The 24,943-nt window shown below is 47.5% G+C and overlaps 1 protein-coding gene, 1 long non-coding RNA gene and 1 pseudogene across 2 annotated transcripts; 1 reads left to right on the forward strand and 2 right to left on the reverse strand.

Annotated features, from left to right (window-relative positions):
• Positions 1–3,356: 3,356 nt before the first annotated feature.
• LOC109769933 (uncharacterized) lies at positions 3,357–13,856 on the forward strand (annotated as a pseudogene).
• Positions 13,857–16,298: 2,442 nt separating this feature from the next.
• LOC141025645 (uncharacterized) lies at positions 16,299–17,277 on the reverse strand. The gene is made up of 2 exons (XR_012187854.1): positions 16,876–17,277; positions 16,299–16,753 (listed from the first exon to the last, which is right to left on the reverse strand). It is a non-coding gene; the product is annotated as an uncharacterized lncRNA (long non-coding RNA).
• Positions 17,278–19,109: 1,832 nt separating this feature from the next.
• On the reverse strand, positions 19,110–23,148 carry LOC109769915 (serine/threonine-protein kinase AFC1). Its single transcript, XM_020328617.4, has 12 exons — positions 22,732–23,148; positions 22,013–22,190; positions 21,552–21,578; positions 21,256–21,409; positions 21,126–21,174; positions 20,924–21,038; positions 20,586–20,677; positions 20,263–20,419; positions 20,076–20,140; positions 19,847–19,944; positions 19,589–19,694; positions 19,110–19,464 (listed from the first exon to the last, which is right to left on the reverse strand). Exons 1-12 carry the CDS (start codon positions 22,840–22,842, stop codon positions 19,312–19,314), a joined length of 1,305 nt encoding a protein of 434 aa, XP_020184206.1. The 5' UTR covers positions 22,843–23,148; the 3' UTR covers positions 19,110–19,311.
• Positions 23,149–24,943: the final 1,795 nt, after the last annotated feature.

Genomic DNA, 24,943 nt, shown 5'->3' on the forward strand with positions numbered 1-24,943 from the left:
GCCAGAAGAGTCCCGGGCTGTCCACGAGGGTGGGGGGCGCGCCCACCCCCCTGGGCGTGGGCCCCTGCCTCGTGGACAACTCGGAGACCCCCCTGACGTGAAACCAACGCCAAAAATTCCTATAAATACAGAAACCCCCAGAAAATAACCTAGATCGGAAGTTCCGCCGCCGCAAGCCTCTGTAGCCACGAGAAATCAATCTAGGCCCTCTCTGGCACCCTGCCGGAGGGGGCCATCATCACCGGAGGCCATGGAGGAGGATCCCGGAGGGGCCATCATCGCCATGAAGGCCAAGGACCAGAGGGAGAACCTCTCCCCATCTAGGGGGGAGGCCATGGAGGAGGAAGCACAAGGGGGAGAACCTCTCCTCCTCTCTCTCTCGGTGGCACCAGAGTGCCATCGGGAGGGGAATCATCGCCGTGGTGATCGTCTTCATCAACATCACCATCATCATCACCATCCTCATCTGTTTTACGCGGTCCACTCTCCCGCACCCCACTATAATCCCTACTTGAACATGGTACTTTATGCCACATATTATGATCCAAATGTGTTGCCATCCTATGATGTTTTGAGTAGATATCCCTTGTCTTTGGGTTGATTGATGATCTAGATTGGTACGAGTTGCATGTTTTATTTTGGTGATGTCCTATGGTGCCCTCCATGTCGTGCAAGCGTGAAGGATTCCCGCTGTAGGGTGTTGCAATACGTTCAAGATTCGCTTATAGTGGGTTGGTGAGTGACTGAAACACAAACCCGAGTAAGGAGGTTGTTGCGTATGGGAATAAAGAGGACTTGATGCTTTAATGCTATGGTTGGGTTTTACCTTAATGATTTTTAGTAGTTGCGGATGCTTGCTAGAGTTCCAATCATAAGTGCATATGATCCAAGTAGAAAAAGTACGTTAGCTTATGCATCTCCCTCATATGAAATTGCAATGACGACTTCCGGTCTTGTTAACAATTGCCTAGGACAATTCCGCACACCGATCCATCATTATTCCACACTCGCTATTTATAATATTTAGTAATATATTCTAACTTTATGATAACAGCACCTACTTTTATGTTTTAGCTCTCCGATACCATGCAAAGTTATCCTCTTCATACCCACAACGTAGTTTTATTTCTCGTTTCTAGTTGGAAGCAAACGTTCGGTATACGTAGAGTCGTATCAGTGGCAGATAGGGCTTGAGAGAATATTGATCTTACCTTTAGCTCCTTGTGGGTTCGACACTCCATACTTATCACTTCCACCTTTGGAAATTGCTACGATGATTTCCTTCACTTGGGGATTATCAGCAGCATCCTGCAGTAGTGACACTAATGAAAAATACTCCATCCGTAAGGTGTATTATTTTCATCACGGTGACCAAGGCACATAATGATAGGCATGTTAGGACGAAATTACTCTTGGCAAATTTATTGGTTAATGGCAAGTAAATCATTTAGTCTAGTAAAGTAAGAGATACATGCAATCGATGAAGAGATACTTTCCTTCTTTTTCTACAAAGAGAGATACATACAATCAGGAGAAAGATACAAGTGAAATATGAGAAATTATAAGAAATGCACCTTACATTTCGAATTTTGTTAAAAAGAAATACACCTAATATAAAGGAACGGAGGGAGTATATTTTTTGGAATATTATATGGAAGACATGCATCCAACCCTTTATTTAATTTCCTACTCTAAATGACTACGCTAATGGAAAATGTATATTTTAGAATATTATATAGAAAATATGTTTCCAACCCCTCTTTTAATTTCCTGCTCTAAATGAGTACACTAATGAAAAAATATTTTTTGGAATATTATATGGAAGATATGCATCCAACCCCTCTATTTAATTTCCTACTCTAAATGAGTACGCTAATGGAAAATATATTTTTTAGAATATTATATGGAATATATTAAATTGCTCCCAACCCTTAATTTCCTACTCTAAATGAGTACACTAATAAAAAATATTGGAATATTATAAGGAAGATACGCTTCCAACCCCTCTATTTACTTTCCTAGACTAAATGAGTATGCTAACGAAAAATATATTTTATGGAATATTATATGGAAGATATAAAATTGCTCCCAACCCCACTATTTAGTTTCATACTCTAATAAGAAATATATTTTTGGAATACTATATGAAAGATATGCTTCCAACCCCTCTATTTAATTTCCTGCTCTAAATGAGTACACTAATGAAAAAAAATATTTTTAGGAATATTATATGGAAGATATGCTTCCAACCCCTCTATCTAATTTTCCTACTATTTTTTTTTTGAATTGTTTGGATTGCTTACCACATGTTTCATGTGGTATTTAATTTTCCTACTATTAATGGGTACACTAATGAAATATATATATTATGGAATATTATATGGAAGATATTAATTTCTTCTATGTATATAAGATAAATATGGACATTTACATGCACTTATCTCGGATACTTGGATTTTCAAAAGAAGTGCATGAACAAAGCACTCCATGGGTTAAAAATCCTCCAAGTATCCGAGATAAACGCTCGTAATAATATCCTTTGTGGTTTAATGTCAGTATCCAAACTTAATCATGTACGTTAAAAAGCGTCCAAGTATCCAAGATAAATATGAACAAAATATGGAATATATTAAAAAGCCTCCAAGTATTCGCGGAAAAAAAATCAAGATGACTCTTTGCATTAGCTCATAAACTTTCTTTTTGAAACCCATAAGATTAACTCTCACGGAAGTCCACAAATAAACACTCTGTGGTGTTCTTCTCTTCTTATGGACTATCCTACATAGACAAAAATATCATGTGGTGAGCCAATGAATAATTTCGCTTTAGAGTACCATGTATGGAATATGAGCATACCACTTGATATTTTGGCTCAAAAAGTAATAACCTTCAACAAATATGTAAAATAGCAACTTGCACGTAAGTGAAATAACATGTACATGGTCAATGGATAATTATGGAAACTGGGAGCTAAACAAAAGGTATATTTAGATATTATTGCATCATGATTTGTATCGGTAACAAACCCTACCCTAATATCCGTTTTTTTCGTAATTACACCCTCAACTCCCTTCCCCCCCCCCCACACCCGGCCGCCGCCGCGTCGTCGTCCCATTCTCATTTTCCTTACTCTACCCCCTGCCGCCCCACCCCTGCTGTCGCCCTAGCCCCCTTCCCCCCCTCCCCCGCCCGGCCGCCTCTGCGTCATCGTCCCACTCTCATTTTCCTTACTCTGCCCACTGCCGCCCCACCCCCACCCCTGTTGGCGCCCTAGCCCCTCCCCTGTCGCCACCTTATCTTTTCTTTATATACCTGCACCCCCCCCCCCCCCGCGCGCTATTGTCCCAGCCGTTTTCTTATCCCCACCATTGTGTCTTTCCTTATATGCCTCCCATCCCCCGGTGTCGTCGTAGCCTTTTTCCCCCTTCCTCGCCGATGCCACCCTATCTTTCCTTCTCCCACATCCCCTGCTACCACCCTAGCCCCCCCAGCCGCCGCCATCCTATCTTTCCTTATATACCTCCCCCTGCCCCCATTGCCACCCAAGCCTTTTTCTTTCCCACCGCCGTCACCATGTCTTCCTTATATGCCTCTCCCTTCCCGACGCCGGCACCCTACCTTTCCTTATATACCTCCCCACAGAGTTGGTGGGACTCCTCCTCCCTCCCTTCCCGAGGAGCTCCCGCGTGGGCCCCGGGAGGAAACCCTAGCGCCTCCTCCACGCCCCCCTCGCCTCAACCCCCTCCCTCGCCGCCGTCGGGGGCGTCTTCGGCCAAAGACCGTGTGGCGTTGGCGGCAACGGGGCGGCTCTCTCCCGCACACAGTTGGTGGGCTCCGCGGGGCACCTCCCTCCTCCCGGCGTCCTGCGGTCACCAGCGCCGCCTCCTCCCCTGTTCTGGGGCTCGGGACTCAAGTGCCCAGGCGCGAGCTGGTGGCGGATCTGGCCCCCTGCCCTGTTTCTAGATGGTGGTGGTTGGCGAGGGCGACGAATCTGGGATTCCCTGCCCAGATCCGGTGGATGGTGAAGGTTGGCGTTGGCAGGGGTGGCTGGCGGCCCTGATGAGGTGGTGGTGATGCGGCTAGTGTCTCCGCTACTCCGGTACGGGATGGCGGGGCTCCAGACGAATCTGGCCAGGGGGTGGAGGCGCTGGTGTGGTGGTGGCAGATCGGCTGCGGCGGCGGCTGGTTTTTCCGGCGTTCGCCCGTTTTTAGGTGGTCTGTGTCGGCCTTCGACCCCTTCCCCCGTCTGGGCGCTACCTCCATCAAAGGGTCGGCCCGATCCTAGCTGCGGTCCATCGCCCGTCTCGCGCCCGGTGCTGTAGGAGCGAGCTCGTCTCGCGCCTGGCAGCAGGACGACCTTGTCTCGCTCCCGATGTAGCAGGACGAGTCGATGGAGGCCAGTTTTGGCCGGCCTATTGGGTCACGGCACTAGGGGTGCCCAGGGATGCGAAGGGCGGGTCCTTTCCGCTCGTATCTTTGGTTGGGGTAGCAGCAAGTCTCGGGTGAGGTGGTGTCAAGGTCTTGGATGCCGGGGCGGCGGCCCTAGTGGTGGTACCACGGTGCTCATGGGCAGAGCCCGCAGCTTGGTGATGCCTGATGGCCATGGCCGTGTGGGCGACGTGGTCACCGGGGTGTGGCGTTCGGTGGCGGTGAGTGTTGGCCGGGGTGAAAACCTGATCTATCCTCGGATGGACCGGCGACGACGCTCGTCTCCTTCTTGAAGGCGTCGTCGCGGCTCTCATCGCCATCGTGTTGCTCCAGGGGAAACTCTGACTCTCGGGTCGGATAGTGACGGCCTTCTGGTGTCGTAACCTTCCTGAAGGCGCCGCCTTGGAGCCTTCTGGTGTTGATCATTGCTTTATATATAAAGCGGGGCGAAAGCCTTTTTTGGCGTATATACCTCCCCCACCTCGCTGCCACCCCAGCTTCCCCCTCCCCGTCGTCGCCAACGCCACGACCCGCTGCCGCCCTAGCCTTTTTCCTCCTCCCCCTCCCCGTCGCGCTATATTTCCTTATATATCCCCTTCCCCCTGACGCAAATCTATCATTTTCCTTACCCCCTAGCGTCGCTGCCACCCTCATTTTTCTTACCCCTCCTGTAGTTGTCTCTTCCTCCTATTATTTTGATGTGTGAAACATTTTACCTCTAGTTGGTGAAACATCTCCAAGATTTTGAAAGGCCATGTAAGGCTCATTGGCCACCAGCCAAACACACAACATCGATGCTTTGGATGTCTAGGCAGACAACCTCTGTCGAGAAAACGAGCACCTCCTAAAATCGATGACTCCAGTCAATACTCAACCTTGCTCTACATGATGAGGGATGACAGGTAATGGTGGTGAAGGTCGTTGCAGCATCTCCGTCGTCAACTGGTCATCGTCACCACACCACCAGTATAGTTGATGCTTATTTACTTGCGCCACTATGTGTTGCTACTCAATGCGGATGGCGGATGGCGGATGGGATCGAGGAGGCAGAGGTAATCCTAAATCTTTAACATGGTAGCATCCATTGGGCCAGAATGGGCCATGTTAACACTTTACTTGTCTTTCCTTGTATCTATCATTTGTCCTCATTAGGTATGTTGGGGAGGCACTACTCAAAGCGCTAGGTGCTAAAAAAACACTCGCCCATTGCTTATCGTTTTGACTATATCATCGGGTTTCGTGAAGCAACCAGGTACGCATACATAGCTTAGCAAATCACATTATGTTTCGTTCATTTATTATTGTTTAAGACTCACACACAACTCAACATCGTGTGTTGTTCCTTTATCGTTCAATTTGAATTCATATTCAACACAATACCGAATCCCATGGAAGCAACCATGTACATCTACCTTAGCAGATCACACTGTGTTTTATTCATCTGTTATGTAGGCAATGCATAACATCATGTTTTTTCCCGATGGATCGAAGAAATTGAACATAGAGAAAAATCTTTAGGAAAAGACTCTGGTTAGGAATCATGGTCTTTAATTGCATTGGTTTATTCTCCAGCATGAACCTTTGCAAGAGAACGAGCTGACCAGCGCTTGACAAGTTGTGTTGTTGCGACTCTACAATGACAAGTATGTATTTAAGGCTTTTTACGCAAGCAAGACGGAGTAGTAAACTGTAATGTATAGGTTCCAACTCTGGTTGTTTGATCTTTTCATAGGCACCCCAAAAATCCAGTAGGATGAACCCTCACCGTGCCTTTCAACACCGACCACTGCACCCGCACAAGAAATTTGACACTAACCACCGGGTTCAAACATTCAGAGATCCACAAGTCATAGGGAATAGCTCGGTGAAATATGCCTCGACGCTTCGTTCTCCCGCGGTTGATCCAGTGAGCTTCCGCCAGTTCGCCACAACACGTCACTCGAGCACGTGGATTGCTCACCCCATGGACCCATCTAAGCCTTAGCAAGGCCTTGGTCTCATCTCAGGCCCAAAAAGTCAATGCAATATTCTATAGTCTTGCTCAAGTCAAGTTGGCAATGGCAGGAGGGCTCTGTTTTGGAAAGACGATGGATCAATGGGTGAATGGCGTGTGAGATCGCACCGCTCGTGTGGGTCAAGGTGAATGCTAAAGCTGCTAACAACCGAATCGTGTCCAAGGGACTGCTAAACTATGCTTGGGTTCGAGACATCTGAGGTGCTCTTACCAGTTACCACTCAAGCACTGACACAACACATCAAGCTATGGGATGTTGTTGCGGTGGAGTACAACACGCAATAGGCCGATAAGTTCTCTTGGCGCTGGAGTAAATATGGGACATATCTAGCAAGCTCCACCTATGGTCTACTATTGGAAGGCTCGACTCTCTTCGTCGCCCCATGGCTGTGGAAGACCAAGGTGCCTCTAACCTCCAAAATTCCCGTCTGGCTGACTATGCAATACCGTACTTGAATGATAGACGGGTGAGTTAGGCCTGGACTGCATGACAACACGGTGTCATGCAATCTTTGTGTGCAAAATCAGGACACTGCAGACCACATTCTCATTCGATGTGTATGCATGAGAAATACTGCGAACGCGAGAGAGTAGCCTAAGATTTTATTTTATTTTATTTTATTTGCATGGGAGTAGCCTAAGATATTGCGGGGTGGTGTCTTAATTTGCTACCAATGAGCTTGACAATCTTCTAAAACTTGTTCTTCCCTACTAAAGATACGATACGCTTAGCCTATCCACACTGACCTTTCCACCCGCAAAAATATTTGGCACACTGAAAGCTGGGCCAAAGCAATCGGAGGAATGTCGGGACCCACAGCTCATAGGCAGTGGGTGACCGAACGCGTACGCCCCGACGCCTCGTTCTCCCGCATTAATCCGGTGATCTTTCGCCAGTTCGCTTGAGCGCCAATGACAGACGGGCCGTCATTAAAAGCCCAGCATCCGTTCCTGCCTCCCAATCGTAGAGGGCAAAAGATTTCCTAAAATCTACGCGCGTCCCGCCCCTCGTGAGCCGTGACCAACCCAGCGACGAACGCAGAACCCCGCTCCAAACCCCGCCTCCGCCTTGCCTCGCCTCGCCCCTTGGCCTCCCACCGCCGCCCACCGCGATGCCCAAGCCGCCGCCGGTCGTCGAGCTCCCGATACGCAAGACCGTCCCGCTCATCGACATCGACGGCGACGACGACGATGACGGAGGTCGCAGCGGCCGTCATGGCGGAAGCCCCGCTACGGGGGGTCGTTCCGCCGGTCCGGTACGCGGTGAAGGCGGAAGCCGCGCTAAGAGTGGACGCTCCGGCCGCTCGGAACGCGGTGAAGGCGGAGGACGCGCTAAGGGAGACCGCCCCGGCAATCGCGGACGCGGTCGGGAGGGTCCGTTGGTCGGTGGTCGCGCGGCGGCGGGATCGCCGCCACCGCGACGAAACCCGGCCACGGCGTCCTCTCCGTCCGTGGTCCGCTCCGGCGCCGCGAATCCTCCGTCCATCCAGCTCGACAGCGACAGCGACGACGACGACATGCGCGGCCGGAGCTCGAACAAGGTAGCCGCACGCCATCATGGCCGGGGGGCGGATCCTGTCTCCGATAGTGGAGCCACATATCTCTACTGTCCGAGCAGCGATTCGGAGGATTCACGCGCGAGAGGTCGCAAGAGGGCGGCGCCCTCCTCGCCCGGTGGCTCCAGGAAGGCGAAGAAGCAGAGACGAGAGTCGTCGAGCGGTGCCAAGGCGCACGGGGCGGGGGCTCGCGCTCTCGCGACGAGGCCTGTCGACGAACCGCGAACCTCCCACAAGTCGTCGAGGAAGCACAAGAGACTCGAGGCCGTCCGTCGTCCTCGGTCTCATCATTCCAGCGGCGATGGACGGCTCGGGAGATCCGGCCAAGGGGGCGGCGACAGGGGTCGGCGTGATGCTGCGCCGGCGAGGCAGCTCGGCGCCGGCGCAGTTGTTGCGTCAAGCCCTCGTTCGCGGAGCGGCAACCGAGGAAAAGTGGCTGCGAAGTATGCTGCACCAGTGGTTCCCGAAGATAGCGTGGACGAAGGTGATGGTGAGGAGATGGAAGACACCAGCTCAGATGACGATGGGAGATTCGGCCATAGGGGCCGGCATGGTGCTGCGCCGCCGAGGCAGGCCGGCGCGGTTGTTGCATCTCGTAATCGTTCACGCGACGGCCACCGAAGAAGTAGAACTGTGGTAACTGATGACAGCGGGGATGACGGTGAAGGTGAAGAGACGAGCAGTTCAGATGACAATGATGAGGGATCCCGAGATGACGAGGAGGAGGATGGGATCAAGGGGACGAACACGGATGACGGAAGTGGCGATAGTGAGGAAGAGGATGAGGAGTATGAGGAGGAGGATGTGATGAAAGGGACGAACAAGGATGTTGAAAGTGACGATAGGGAGGAGGAGGAGGGTGATGATAGCGAGGATGAGGATGAAGATGTAATGGAGAGGAAGAACAAGGGGGGTGATGATGTGATGAGGAGGAAGAAGGAGGATGTGGATGTGATGAAGGGGAAGAACAAGGAGGATGACAATGGTAATAGCCACGGCAGATGCAAATCCGTAGAGGAGGAGGTCGGTGGGGAGGACGACGGAAACAGCACTCATGACGACAGTTCTGATGCCAATGCTGACGAAGAGGAGTCTGACGACACTACGGAGACAGAGACAGAGGAGGAGGAGGAGGCGGAGGAGGAAGAAGAAGAAGAATCTGACGAGGCAGAGCAGGACCGGCGTGTCGCGCCTAGCCGCAACGGCGAGGCAGGGCAGGACCGGCGTGTCGCGCCTGGCAGCAACGGCGAGGCAGGGCAGGACCAGCGTGTCGCGCCAAGCAGCAACGGCGAGGCCGGTGGGAGGGCCAGACCAGCCGTCGAGGGTTTGCCAAGAATCAGAAAGAGGAGATTCGAGGGGTTGTGGATCGTCGAGGAGCCCGACACCACCGCCCCCCCTCCCGGCCGGGGTCTCATCAGTGAGCGGACACGGTCGCACCTGAGCTGCTCCAACAAGAAACTGCTGAAACGTGGTACTGTAAGCAGGCCGGTCCTGCTCGACACATCTTCCTCCGGCTCCGAGCCAGAGGAAGCCGTGCAACCGCCTCAGCCAACCAGCTGGGCGGCCGAGGACGACAGCTCCGGCGAAGACAGAAGGCCGGCGAAGAGGAGGAAGAAGAAGAGACGGTGCCGGGAGCAGATCGCCCAAGGCGGGCGCTCAGAGGAAGAGGACGACCACGGCAACGACCCTGACGCTGAACCTGACGACGACAGAACGTTCCCGAGGAACGCCAGGAAGGGGCCGAGCTCAAGCCGGCCGAAGACCGGAGCGTCAAACCGGCAGCAGTCTGCTGCCAAGGAACGTGGCAAAGCCCACGCTGGCTCTTCTTCCAACCCACGACGCGCCAAGAATCACGCTGCAAGCACAGCAGAGGGGCGCGGTCTGCAGGATGACATTTTCTTCAAGAAAAGCTCCCTGTCTCATCGCAAGGGGAAGCATACGGAGGAGGAGGACAACCCTTGCAATGATCTGCTCTCCTCCTTATTCGACGGGATACCGAGCTACCGGAACGGCTCTGCTCCTGCCGATGCACAGCAGGGCGGCGGCGACACGATGCCTCTGGTGTTCAAGTTCGGGGAGGAAGCTGAAGTGAAATCAGAGCATGACGAGTTTGAGGATCAACAGTGGGAAGACATGGATCTTGCCTCTCAAGCCAACAATGCCAATGCTCACAGCTCCCAGGAGGTACTTAACTCTCTGCTAGTCCTTCTCGTTATACTACTACATTTGCTTTGAAGTACTATTGTTTGCTGTAGAATAGTCCTCGCTATCAATCCTGGAAATTTCATTTCTGCGTGCCCGGGAAAAGTTTTCTTTTTCTCGAGAGTACGCTCTAGCATGCCAATGTCCTTATAGATAGAAGCTAGTGAGTCATATGAAATACCACCAAAGTTACTTTTCTTGAAGCACAAAGGCCTTCAATTTAAAATGTTGGCTAAGGGGGGGGGGGGGGGGGGGGGGGGGGGGAGTCCCTAATTTAACAGTCCGTTAGTTAGATAGAAATGAGTGTCCCCTGCGGATCAAACGCAGGTGGGTGAGCTTTCACCCGTAAGCTTAAACAAAAGCCTTCTATTTCATTTCACAAATCAAATGCAAACATGTTACATCTTTCACAAATGCTAAGTTCTGTAATCGTGTAAATTTTGTATTTGTGATCATCTCCAGTTAACTGTTGAGATATAAGCAGAGGCCGGGGAATCCCCCTTTTCGAAAAAAAAAACTGTTCAGATATAAACAATCCTTACATCTTGCATTTCAGGTTGAAGAGAGCCAGGGGCAAGATATTCCATCAGACCAAAAAACTTTATGCAGTCAAGGGAAGCATGATTTATTTACCGATGACCAAATTGGAACTTGGTGCAAGCACTGCAGATTTGTTCTTGAAATTAAATATGTAATGGCCCCTATGGTAAGGCACTGCGCTATCCAACATTTTTTTTCAAATTAAATATGTAATCGACTCATATGATTCCTATATTTTTTCACTCGATTTAGGGGAATTATTCAGCGGAAAGGGAACCAACGGCTCGCGAGCTGAACATGGATAATATTATTTTTAATGGCATCCTAACAACAATGGGGTATGAAGGAGAGTACATCACTGGCAGTCATAAAAGTGGCCCTGTATGGAATCTCATTCCTGGTGTCCGAGAAGACATGTTCCCACACCAGCAGGAAGCCTTTGAATTCATGTGGAAGAAACTGGCCGGAGGTATTGACATTGAAGAGGTGAAGAAGTTTGTGAAAACTGATACTCTAAGTGGCTGTGTGATCTCTCACGCCCCAGGGACGGGGAAGACCAGATTAGCAATCACATTTGTTCAATCTTACCTCGAGCTTTTCCCGCAGTGTTTTCCGGTGATCATTGCCCCCAAGGGGATGCTTGACACATGGGAAACTGAGTTCAGGAAATGGAATGTGAAGATACCTTTCCACATACTGAATTCCAGAGATATCCACTGGCATGGAGATAAAACCGTCGAAAAACTGGCCTCGAATGATAAGGAATTGGCCCGGAGGCTGTCCATTAGCAGCATTGACAAGAATTATATGCGCGCGCTGAAATTGCGATCGTGGGCTGAGGGGAGTAGCATCATTGGACTCAGCTACAGCCTGTTCCAGAAGCTCACCAAAGGAGAAGGCAATGATGATGACAAGCTGAGGCAGATGCTTCTTCAAAGGCCTGACTTGCTGATCCTTGATGAAGGACACACGCCAAGGAACAAGGAGAGCAATATTTTTAAGGCTCTTGCTGAAGTTCGGACAAAAAGACGAATAATCCTATCAGGGACTCCATTTCAAAATAACTTTGAAGAGCTTCGAAGCGTCTTTAGCCTGTTACTTCCTGCAAACTTTGAAGCCATGGATTTCTTTCCTTCTTCGAAACTACACAACGTGACAGATGTGATGGTAGATGAGATCAGGAAAAGATTGGACCCTTTTGTGCACATCCATAATGGCGACATTCTTCATAAATCCCTTAAAGGACTAAGAGAATCTGTTGTGATTCTGAATCCTCTTCCCAGCCAGAAGAGGATCATCGCAATGATGGAGAAACATAAGACACGTGGCAAACGTCCTCAAAAAGAAAAGACACATGGCGGCACTTTGGAGTGGGAATACAAGATATCTCTTGCGTCTGTACATCCGTCCCTCGTTGCTGGCATGAAAAAGTTGCCAAAAGAAGTAACATCTGTTGTGGACGAGCTTCCATTGGAGAGGTTACGGTTGAAGCCAAGTGAAGGAGTTAAGACGAGGTTTGTGTACGAGGTTGTGCGTCTATGTCAAGCTTTAAAAGAGCGAGTGCTTGTGTTTAGCCAGTTCCTTGAACCACTGGACTTGATCATGCAACAGCTGAGAAAAGAGTTCAACTGGACTAAAGGCAAAGAGATCATGTATATGAGTGGAAATGTCTCCCCTAAAACCCGCAAAGCCTTGATGGTGGCCTTCAATGATGTGGAGAGCGAGGCCAAGGTGATGCTTGCATCGACCAAGGCGTGTGGAGAAGGTATCACCCTCGTTGGAGCATCGCGTGTGGTGCTCCTCGATGTTGTGTGGAACCCTTCTGTTGGAAGGCAGGCGATTGGACGGGCATATCGTATTGGTCAACAAAAGATTGTCCATACATACAATCTAATCGCAGAAGGAACACAAGAGAAGGCCAAATATGACACACAAGCTAAGAAGGACCAAATGTCCAAATTGCTGTTTTCAAGTGAGCCACAGCCTACAGAGTGCAGCCGGTCATCAGAATTTATTTCCAATGACAGGATTTTGGAACAGATGACTGAAGATGAAGATCTGAAAGAGATGTTTGTGAGTATTCTCCCGTCGCAGTGGTGATAGAACTTATAGATCTCTGGTAAGTGGAAGCTTCTGAGATCAGAATGTTTGCAATTTCCATATTTGTTTGTGGTAATTATCCTTTTATCTCATTTGTGCACAAGCAGGTGTTCCATCAAGTTCTGAATTTATGAATTCTTAAATAAAATAAGTAAAATTATTTGCAAGGTATTGAAAATAGAAATCCTGAATTGAGATAGCCTCTGTAATGGAGAAAAATCAATAGAAAATGGAAAATATTCAGGCGGGAGGGCCTTCCCCCCCCCCCCCCCCCCCCCCCCTCCTTCAAAAATAAAACAGAATTTTTTTTTCTGAATTAGTTATTCATCGTGAGGCTGTGTGTCTACTTGCATTGTAACTCAGATTGCTCTTCAAAAATAAAATAAAATGAAATAGAATTTTTTTCTGAATTAGTTATTCATCGTGAGATTGCTTATCCTTGTACTCATGTCCATTAGTTTATCAGCAAGTGTGCTCTTTCACTATAATGTATGTGCAAGGTATTACTTACCAGTTATAACATAAACTGATGGTGTTCCCTTTTCTATGCAGCGTAGAAGAGCGGTGTACCTGTGGTGAAGCTAATTGTATGTCTGCATCTGCAAGAGGAGAGCGATGGAACGCCCCGTCTGTACAAAAAGTGCTATCAACATGTTGTATTGTCTTACATAGATGCTCGAAGGATGTTGTTTTGTTTTGTTTTCTCAAGGCATGTGCCTGTTTTATCTCCAAACCTACAACAGCAGAGGGGTGGAGTGTCAGAATGTTTTTTGTGGGTGCAAGATCCCAATTCGTACAGAGATTAATGTCCCTTCCTATAAGGGACGACCCCTGATTCTCTGAAATTGGAACTTGTTGTATACTGCAGTTTGACATGAGCTGTAGTTGTTGTATACTGCAGTTTGACATGAGCTATAGTTGTTGTATACTGCAGTTTGACATGAGCTATAGTTGTTGTCTGAACTTGCATACTTAGTTGCCCAGTTCGCAACTAGCAATTGCTTTTGTTTCCAGAATATGACCCATCTTTCTACATCGATTGTTAAATATATTGGAAAATAATGTGAAGCAAAACCAACTGTGACATGCCTCGCGGTAGCTTCTCCGACTCTAAGCACAAAACCTACATGCTTCAAGCCAATGCCTTCAAGAAGGAAGATGTTGTCTACTACCCAGGACTTACCATCCCTGTAGCAGGTGGCTTTGGACTTCGACGTTGCAGCACCTAAGAGAGCCGGCGCCGCCAACCCGCCACGCATATGTAGATCCCTTCCCTCTGGACTTTCTGCAAGTCACCACTCGTGGTCGTGGCGTGCTGCGGCGCGGCAGCGCAAGGCTGCGATGTGGAGCACAGCGGCGTGCAAGAGCTCCACGGCGCGCAGAAGCACGGCAACACGGGGGTGCAGCGAGGTAGACCATAGCAGCGAGGCGGGCGCGACCCATGGGGACTGGCGAGGAGGCAACGACCACCCCAAACAGCCGGCATTCGGGGTAAGATTCTTGCTCCTGTTGCTCCTGTACGTTAGTGTTTTTGTACGTGGATTTGTTCGTTCGTGCAAAGTATTTCCTGGAATCTTATTGACAAGATGACGAGTTTGATGGTCAGTTATTGTCAAATCAAATCAATAAATGAGAGGTTATTACATCTCAATGGCTTCTCAAGATGGCTATATGAGAGATTATTATTATTATTGCGGGGAGATTGTTAGCACTGCTGCGATGCACAACCGGCTGGAGTAGTAGATGATATAATGAACATATCTGATCAGTATGTCCTCACAGCCTACAATTTTTGCTTGAGGCTTATACTTGGAATATCAAACTATCAAGAGAATACGAGATATAAAGATATGGACATCATCACTTGGTGGAAGTTTGAGGGTGCAATGTATCCTGCTTTATAAAGAATTGCTCATGGTAATATTGCATATCCCTGTGACAGTGGTGACATTAGAATCAACCTTTAGCACTAGTGGCCGTGCACATCGTAGCTGACTTGGGCCTATGGCTGAAGCTATATTGGTGTGTACGCAAGCTTGGACCTGTGCCAACATGATAGGTTGTTGATCCTCTCAAATTTCAATCAATTTATTTGTTAGGGGACCAATTTATATGTGTAGCATAGCTCAAGGAATATGTAAGGAGAGCTAATCAATACTAATACTCCTTAATAGATCGGATCCAAGGCGACGCCCCCAAGGGGGAACGACACAAATGGCCACTCTGACCAAGGTCGAAACTTGGGTCGGAGAGCCCGAGATCCAAATGACGAGTGAGGTGAAGGGGATCCACAACAATGCTTTCAAGGAGGGCAGCGATGTCTAAGAACAACGGCGGCGGCGGCATGATCTGAAGTCGGTGTTAGCCTTTCACCTAGAGCTCACCAAACACATCGTCACTGAATCATGCTCGTTCATCTGCTCAAGCCGCAATAGAGATGCGACCCATGCATCTCGCTGCGGCCGATGACCACCACGACACCTGAAGCCGCATGGCTGCCCGACCCACTGCCAGAAATGAGCTCCGCCATGGCACCATCCTCCATCCATGACACGTCGCGAGTAACAATGTCGAGGGTGATGACACACCAACACCGCCAACCACCACCAACCGGTGGCTCGCCATCTACAAGACCAACGCAATGCACAACACAACCACATCCGGAGCCACAACTTTGGCACCTAGGCAAGTCGCAGCCCATGCCAGATCCGAAGTAAAAGATACTCAATTCAAATTTACTATTTCTATCTAGTCAAAAAATATCACGCTGCTTCTGAACACCACCAACGACCGAGCCCCGACCCTTGTTGGGCCAAACTGCGTTGCATAGGATGGATCCATCGCAATTGGATCACCCCATCACCTCTCATGGCAGCGGTGAGCCCTCCCTGGTCGCTACCGCACATAATCCACAACCTCATTCACATATCCAAGCGGGGTGACCCAAATCTAGCTAAGCTGCTCCACCTATATGACCCACGCCAGCCTCATGGTTGAAGCAATCGCTAGCCAACTAGCACAGACGCCAAAGAGCGCTACCTGGACCAGCACCCAAGTTGCTGCCTCCCACTCGCGAAGTTGTGCCAGGAAGCTCACCCTAGGGCCGCAACGTCAGCATCCACGCGCATATACGTCGGTGTAACGCCATTAGGGCCAGTTCTTTTGGGCGATTCTCCCATAATCGCCCCCCTCCCTAGCTTCTCCCAGAATCTAAGAGAAGCTGGGGAGGGGGCGATTCTGGGAGAATCGCCCAAAAGAACTGGGCCTTAGCCACACTGCCAATCACCGACCTCTACGTCGCCATGCGCCATAATCAGGGGAGAAGACCCCGTCACTGCATGGGCTTTGTCTGGCGGCGACGCGATTTGGGGTCATCGCCCATGTCACGGCGGAAGCCGTGTTGTCATTTTATGAGAAACTTAGACCGGTATTATGCTTATTTGATAATGTCCAAAGTGTTAATCTCAGAATTGGTACGCATTTCGCTTGTATCGTACGTATATGTGTTGGGAAGACATCATAGACCCATTCGGTTTGGACGCTTACACAATATTTTACCCGTGGTTTCTTTCATCGGTTGGCAAAGAATGCCGTTAAATTTGGGTTTGGATTTGATATTGTTCAAACCAAGCCAAACCCAACCCATATCCAATTAGCCCATCCTTAGATCCACCTCTCTAGCCAAGATCGAGCAGTATCCATCCCATGGATGGCAGATCCATTAGCTTCATCTCACTCTCACCATTGCCATCACAGCTTGTTATCTTCTGGCTAAATCGTCTTCAATAGGAGTCTGCTGGCGTGTGAGGAGACTGAAGTGTCTGTGTGCAAGCAAGAAGTCTCATGTACATGCCATGACCCGACAGCTAATCAGGCATGTTCATATGTACGAAATCAGTCTTAAGTACTCCCTCTGTAAAGAAAGCGACGATCCTCAATCAGGCATGTACCAAATCAGCAAAAATACTACTACTTCGACTGAAAATGCATCCCCTGAAATGTAATTTTAAAGGCATCAAGAAAAATGGCACGTACAAATAATTTCTCCGAACTAGATTTCTTTACAGCTGACATCAATAATTCACCATGTCAATCCAAACTCTGTGCAAACGACTCCGACTTCGCCACAAACAATCTTCGACCTTCTAAAGCAGAAGTGATGACGATGATGCCGGTGCACTGTCTCGACGAGGCCCTCTTTGGAGAGGCTTGTGTGGGGTTATCCTATGTGTGCCGCTCAACGGTTTGCCATGGTTTTCGCCCAGCTTTCATTAATTAACCAAGCAACTCTCTTCTGCTTAAGTAATGGACGAGGCAAATCATTTGCCTCTGTTTCAAAGAGAAAGAAATGCTTCACCATGTAGCAGAAGAGTTCATGATCCAGGATATGGGAGCACTGATGATGAGAGTGGTCAATGAACCACTTCCCATCTCCTCATAGCGCTATTGGGATCCATCTTGTTGTTTTTAAGATAGGGCTAGGTAGCACATATTTATTATATTCATCTGAGGTATAACGTGATCAGGCATTCATGCCAACCACGTAGTGCACTCATGCAACCAGCTTGTAACTGGTTTGAAGCAGATGCACGACAGTAAGCAAGCTAACCATGTGTACTGTATCGTGATAGAATTGATGAAGCGTAAGAAGATGCCAAAGCAGACCCTTATCTTTCATGATGCATCCACATTCTCTGCGGATCAGTTTTGTTGCAAGAAAAGATTGTCACTAGCCTTCTGAACCAGGCTCCAGCTCAAAAGATACCCAGACAAATAATTCACAAATTGGGTGGTCCTACCTTCAGACGTTCATCAGATCATATACTTATTGGACAACAATTTAAAGAAAACCATGTTCTAAAACCTTCAAAGGCAAAGGCAGGTCACCTGTTAGCAGTTACTATTCTACCAAGAGTCTGTTTATCAAAATGTTTACCTCGCCCAAACTGAATACTAGAAAGCACAGTTCATCCACACGGCAATCATGACACCTATGTCAGACTGGAAACATTTTCCTTTTCTAAGCACTATAGCCGAGACAAAGAAAGTTAACTTGCATCTAGTTTCTGATAAATAACTCGAATAATGCCCCCCAAAAAAATGTAACAGCGTCTCCAAAAAAATATTCAACTTCAAGTTACAAAAAACAGTCTCAAAAAAATATAAGTTAACAAAAATATACTCAAAAGAATAACCAACAAAGCGCTACTCCAGAGAATTAAAGTTAGTAAAGTCACCATCCAATCAGGTCTACTGCTCAAGTGCAGCTTTTAATTCAAAGAATGACATAACAGCGTCTCCGAATAAAGTTTCAACTTCAAGTTAATAAAAACACACCCTCTCAAAAATAGAAGTCAACAAAATATAATCAGAAAAAATAATCAACAAAACGCCACTCCAAAGAATAGTAGTTAATTAAAAGCCTGACACATAGAAAGCATTATTAGTCCAAACCACAATCATTTTCCAGATTTCCACACAGAAAGGACAAAGCAGGATGCAACAAATGAAAATGGATCAACAACCCACTGAACCCACCCACTTAACCGGTGTTCACTTCTCTAACAAGTGGCTTAAGTTGTGCACACATATCCCTTTGACAGAACTAAGATGGATCAGTGTGGGTCGCTCGACATGGCCCACTTGCATTACACAGTTGCCTTTTAAGAGAATATCATTAAAGCACCAACTAAGTTGGGTAAAGGGCTCAAGGATTGCCATTCTAGTGGAGCCAAAAATAATACCATGTTAAGGCTTTGTTTAAGCTTGATTTAGTTTCAAATTCAAGGTGCCAGCCAGCTGACTCAGTAAGATGGTCGATGCTAACCAGCCCACAGAAAATCATAGCCAAGCCTGGGACAAACATTCATTGCTATAAAAAACCAGTTTGAACCATAACAGTAAAACTAGTGTTATCGAAGTTGGGCATTCGTGGATTTTCTTCCAGGCATATTGACACACCGACATGACAAAAAAAATGCTATTTCAACCGAAAATGTCTAACAGCTGCAGAAGAAATAATAATGAAATCCTAGATGCACTCAAGACTATCTGTTAAGACTGTCTGAGGCATACAGCTAGACTGAATCAGATGGACAGAGTGCTCACCGTTTGTCGCCATCAAATTTGTAACAGTCTTTCATGCAAGCCAGCCACTGCATCCCCCTAATCCTCAGTGACTATCCTCAAGTTAGAGATTTGAGATTTCTGCATGCTACCTGTTAGTACTGAGTAGTCTGGGAAAAATTAGTATGGATTTCGAAGGCATGTATCAACTGAAAAAGTACCGCCTGGTTTAAATAAATCAACTGTCAACAAACTCATTTTATATACAACAGTTACCTTTCACATCATTGAACAGAATGTGAGTTAGCACATTTCATTTTCTGCAGAACATTTCCATTTTTTTGGTAGCTCTTACACATCGAAATGAAGAAATACAGAATTGAGCATTTCATTCTCAGTATACTCTCAGTAACCACATCTTCTGTGGCATCTGGTAAAGAAAGGGTGTTGAAGAGCTTGTCGTGCCTTAAGACGCTCATCAGGATCATACCGAAGAAGCCCCTGAAGAAGATCTATTAGATCCCCAGCAGAATGATCGACATGTTGCATGACCAGATTCTGCATAAATTCCATGACTAGAATTAGAATTGCTCAAGATAAAATATCAGCTATCTATCACACCTTAAGCACAGAAAAATGTGTTATGCTGATAAGAGTAGTGACAACGTCAAACAGTAATTACCTGCAGACGAGGCAATTTCCATACTGCCTTCATGCTTTCTCGTGAGGCTGCCCCCTCTGGCCAGTCAAGCCTTAGTCCACGCCTGAAGTATTTCTCAGCTCGTCTACTGCAGAATGGCATGAATCAATGTATGTCAGTAACCATTTATCCAACTTAGCATTCATCAGATGAACCGAGGCAGCAGCATATGCCCGGATGCGCATCATCTGGTATTAACTTAACAGTTCATACAAACTTATAAAGCTCTTGTATACATACTCAGCTCTGGCGATCATGTGTTTGGGAAGGGGGCCTAGAACCTTCTCCATCATAGCAAGATGCTCCAAATTTTCATGTGTTTGAAATAAAGCCTCCCCCTAGAATTTCCATGCAGAACCAAAAGGACAAAGTAAATCTCACAATAACCGGAGATTCACAAATAACTGGCACTAGATATATGTAAAAATTAAGCAGGTCAAGTACAGAATGGCAGCTATTGTGTACTAACCGAGCAGAGCTCAACCAAAATGCATCCCACACTCCAAAGATCGCATGGATAATTCCACCCAAGACCTACAAACAGAATAGAATATAACAAAAAAAATAAACAACGTAGTCATAAAACAAAGTGCACTAAAGTGAAGGGTGTATTGTCTATTTAAGGAAAACTGAAAGAGAAAAAATGTTCTTTGTACCAAGGATAACTTCTGGGGCACGGTAATGTCTTGTTGACACGACATAATTGTGATCTTGATGATCGAATGTTGTACTTCCAAAATCGATAAGCTTGATAGCACTCGATTTTGGAAGGTTCTTGAAAACAGATCCATCCTTGGGTGGGCGTATAGGAATCTTCATGGAGAAAAGAAAACTGAGTTTAGAAAGAAAGAAAAAGAAATTTACTTATGCAGTAAAGAGCATCAAGTAACCAATGGATCACCTCCAAAGAATGAATGAAAAAAGTATACATTTGGAAAATCTCCAATGTAGGCCAGGTTCTAATTTAGAAGTTCAGTACCTTATAATCATGAACCCTGATTGTATCAGGTGAAACAAGGAGAATGTTCTCTGGCTTAAGATCTGTGTGAATAAGCCGCAGGTCATGCATAACTGCAGAGGTAAGAAAAAATATAATTGTTATGTATAGGCACAAAAAGGGTGTACCCAGTCCTGAAAGCTCACACACAAGGTGGGGTCTGGGGAAGGGAATTTCTAGAACCAAAAGACAAAAAAAATATATAGGTGCTTAACACTGGCATACAGAGACAGAAAGGAATAATTTAGCACATTAGGGCAAGGTTACAACAAAACAGAAATTTGTCTAATACAGCAAACTGCAGAATCAAAAATACTCACATGTAACAGACTCTAATATTTGTCTGGCAAACTCCCGAACAAGATCAATAGGAAATGAACGGTAGCTATTCTTCCGTAGGAAGTCGTATAAGCTTGGTCCAAGCTTCTCAAATACCTGAAAAGGTCATTAACTCATGATTAAACTCTAGGCCATCAATAAAATAAAAGATAAGTATAATCTTCTTGATCCATATGTACTTACTATACATATATGATTACGATAGTCAAACCAATTCCGTATTTGCACACAACTGCAGGCATAGAACCATTCATGCAAACCCATCAATTCAACATAGAGTTAAGAAGTAAATCAAGGAAGGTAAATTACTTACCGACTACCAGTAAAATCATGCTTCCCAAGTCTCTGAAGCACGTCAATTTCAATCATAGCAGCCTCCCGGTATTTCTGCAGGGAACGCACAATCTTGATAGCTACTGATTCTTGGTTTTCCAAGTCCCAGCATTCCAAAACTTGTCCAAAGGTCCCTGTAAAACGTTCAGAAAGGCAGATACTGGGTAAATAATGGCTCAACTTTACGAGTGTGGGAGACAATGTCTTACTACGCTGTAGTATTCACTTCAAAACTAAGCATTCCAAACAAAGACAAGGGAGGAGAAGCAACCCAACCTTCGCCCATCTTGCTGAGTATCCTATCTGCATTGACATACAGGAAAACAATGAGAGAGCTTATAATTAACTCAAACTGTCTCTTCTGGAGGCAGTGAAACAGAAATATAACATTAAGTAAAGCTAGAAGGCGTGAAGGCATTGAGCGGTTAGCACACATCTAAAAGACATGACCATGGCACATGGAAAACTTGTTACAAGCCAAGTTAAGAGATTCAGAGAAACATTATCATGGTTTACTGGGAGCGGTTAATGACTGATAAACCGGGAAATAATTATGCAAAGCCAGAATAACAAAGATGAAAGCCTCATGCCCATATTTAACATTAACATTCAATACTACAGGCACTTCATCACTAGAAACATCACCTAAATAAAGCAGCTGAGCTAACTGTGTCGAGAAAACAAGTAACCTGTTCAAGCAAAAATAAATACATAAAAGATTGAGCTGTGGAATGTACATCTTGGCGTAAGGTTCTCGCCAAGTGTGAAAACATAGTGGCCATCCTTGTCATCCGGCCTCCAAGGGGGCGAAAGATTCCGCGGCGGTCCAGCATAATAAATTGGTGGCGGCGGCAGGAAAGCAGTAGTGAAATTACCGTTGATTAGTTCCTGCCCACAATATAGCATCGGGATTGCCTACAAAAGCCAACAGATATTCTTAGTAACGACAAATAACTAGACCGATAACGAGCATAAAAGAATTTAATAGAAGAGAAACGGCTAAACGCCCGCCACGTGATTCGCGGCACAATGACCACACACCGCCTGGCGTCCTTCGAATTCACTGTCCAGTAGAGCAGCTCATCGAGTAACGCTCGCGAGTTCTTCCAAAAGATGGGACATTCATTAATCGACGGTTATACGACAATTATTAACAGGTTTTACTTGCCAGACCCATAAATTGAGCAGCACAGAGGTTGCACAGTCCCCCGTCTCGCTTTTTATCGAAAGTTTCTCTATGCACCGGCAACTTGTTCCCAGCTTATTCCACTAATTCGCAAAATCTCACCGATGATCCGCAACAACCACATGGCAGAACCGCCAAGCCACCAGCCCCGCACCTGGATCGGGCCGTCCCGCCCAAACCTAACGAAACCAGGAGTAGATCTAGCCTGAAAACCAACACCTAACGACGCGCCTAGAAGCGGATCGAGGCGGGAAGCCACGTGCACGATACCTTGGGAGGCGGGAAGAGCTGCGGCGCGGCATCCCAGGCGAGCCGGGGGCGCTTGCGCGGCCGGTTGTCGGCGGCCTGGTGCGGGTACTCGGCGAGCCACTGCGCCTCCATCGCCAGCGCGCTCGGGGCCCTCGATTACACCATGGGCGGGGCCAATCCGGCGGGGGATTCCGGTGCGGTTCGGGACGAACCGGGCGTCGATCTGGGGAATCCTGTGCGAGGGGAATGGAGGGGACGGGGGGAAGCTCGAGGTCGAGGAAGAGGATGATAGTGGTTTGGCTTCGCCGTTGGCGTACGCGGAACCCTGGTTTGGTCTGTATCGTGCGGGAAAGGTAAGGCGAACTAACTATGGTTAGCTCGTTTTTAGGCTTCGTTGCCTCGGTCCCTTGGATATCTTTCCCTTGGGCCGATCAGCTCAGCGCCTCTTTTCTTTCTGGTGCTTGTCGTAAAATATCTTGGGCCCGTTGGACTCTTTCGTGAGGTGCTTCTGTGATTTCGCGTCGAATTTCGAATCCGAGCTGTCGTCGCAGCGGCAGTGGGTGGGAAAACGGTTTCAACCTCCTTCTGATGGTACTACGCGTATTCTTCTTTTTGTTTAGAATCTTCCAATGGTGCATTCTCCGGATTAGCAATCATCAGCTGAGTGAACTGTCATGGTGCATGATATTTTTTTCAGAGCTTGCAATGATTAGTTGTTTATGATGATAACACAGCTTACATGTGGCTATCATAGAGTTTGTATTCTTTTGAACGGTTTAGGTACACATTAGTTAGTTGATTCGAATTCGGCGCCAGTCGGTTTTGGAATGAAGGAAGGAGAAGGGAGGGCCTTGCCGGAGAGAAGGAAGGGACCGCCGTCATCACCCCATTATCTATCTTAGGATTCAGGGTGGGGGCGGTGGTGGACGACGTGGTGGGACGGTGGTGTGGGGATTCGCCGAAGAAAAAGCTCAATGCGGGGGGGGGGGGGGGGGGGCTAGAGGGAGGACCGGCGATGAGGAATGGTTTCGGGGAGGACGGAGCGGCGAGGTGGCGCGGGAGCGCCGCCGGCCGTGGGCGGCGGGGACCGGCGGTTAGGCCGGTGGTGGCTGGCGGCTCAAGGAAGAAGATGCGTCGAGAGGTTGAAGAAAGACTGTGGGCCATTGAGTTCGCATCCAACGATCCAAAAATCGACTCACCTCAAACAAAATTTTCAGCTGACTAATTTCTAGCCACACCCTCTTTTGAAATAGCTATATAGCAAATATCAAAAGAGTAATGGTATCCAGTTTGGCGAGGAAAATCGCTTGCAAAGTAATTCGGTGTGTCATTATAGATTGTTGGTTATAATCTTGGTACAACACCGATTGCCGCTAGGGATCTAGCATAATGACTATTGTTGGCCTTATGTGTGTATTGGTTGAGCTATTTGGTGGTTGATAGGTAGTACCATAGTACTTTGATGATTGAACCTACGGGTTGAATCTATAGGTAACAAAAAACAATAAATTGGTTTGTACATCAAGATGAAGAACTTAGGGTCTTTCTCTTGAGTCGCGACCACCAAAGGGGCTCAGGAGTTCCCTCTTGTCCATGAATTAACCTCTCTTACCTCCCCTTTGCATCATCTTGGAGGGCTTCATTCCCGGTTGACATAACGCATGTGGGGAGCGAGAAGGTGGTCTTGTTTGCGCTCTATGCATACATCTGCATCGTTCTGAAGGCCTCATTTTGAGATGACATCACAAGCGCATGCGTCGGTGCATCATCTTGAAGAAGTTCCAGTAGCGGTCTGGTACGAGTGTGTTTGCATATTCCCAACGGAGCTCTATGGTGACGCTGGCATGCATGCTATGGCTACTCTTCCCCGATCAGGTAATTGGGGTTGGTGGTCCGCAAAACATAGGGTAACGAGTTTACCCTCTTTTAGCTCTAACCTCTAAGGTGTTGGGGAACGTAGCAGAAATTCAAAATTTTCTACGCATCACCAAGATCAATCTATGGAGTAATCTAGCAACGAGGGGAAGGAGAGTGCATCTACATACCCTTGTAGATCGCGATGCGGAAGCGTTGCAAGAACGCGGATGAGGGAGTCGTACTCGTAGCGATTCAGATCGCGGTTGATTCCGATCTAAGCACCGAAGAACGGTGCCTCCGCGTTCAACACACGTGCAGCCCGGTGACGTCTCCCACGCCTTGATCCAGTAAGGAGAGAGGGAGAGGTTGGGGAAGA

The sequence above is a fragment of the Aegilops tauschii genome, chromosome 6 (genome assembly GCF_002575655.3).
Source record: "Aegilops tauschii subsp. strangulata cultivar AL8/78 chromosome 6, Aet v6.0, whole genome shotgun sequence".
Taxonomy (NCBI): Eukaryota; Viridiplantae; Streptophyta; class Magnoliopsida; order Poales; family Poaceae; genus Aegilops; species Aegilops tauschii.

Bases quoted from the DNA above. Each gene is read 5' to 3' on its own strand.
- LOC109769915 (XM_020328617.4), bottom strand. From the start codon at position 22,842: ATGGAGGCGCAGTGGCTCGCCGAGTACCCGCACCAGGCCGCCGACAAC. The intron at 21,039-21,125 runs GTAAGTACATAT...TGACCTTTTCAG, and splicing joins ATCGTAATCATATATGTATA to GTATTTGAGAAGCTTGGACC. The intron at 19,465-19,588 runs GTAATTACTGTT...GAATTTATGCAG, and splicing joins GGAAATTGCCTCGTCTGCAG to AATCTGGTCATGCAACATGT.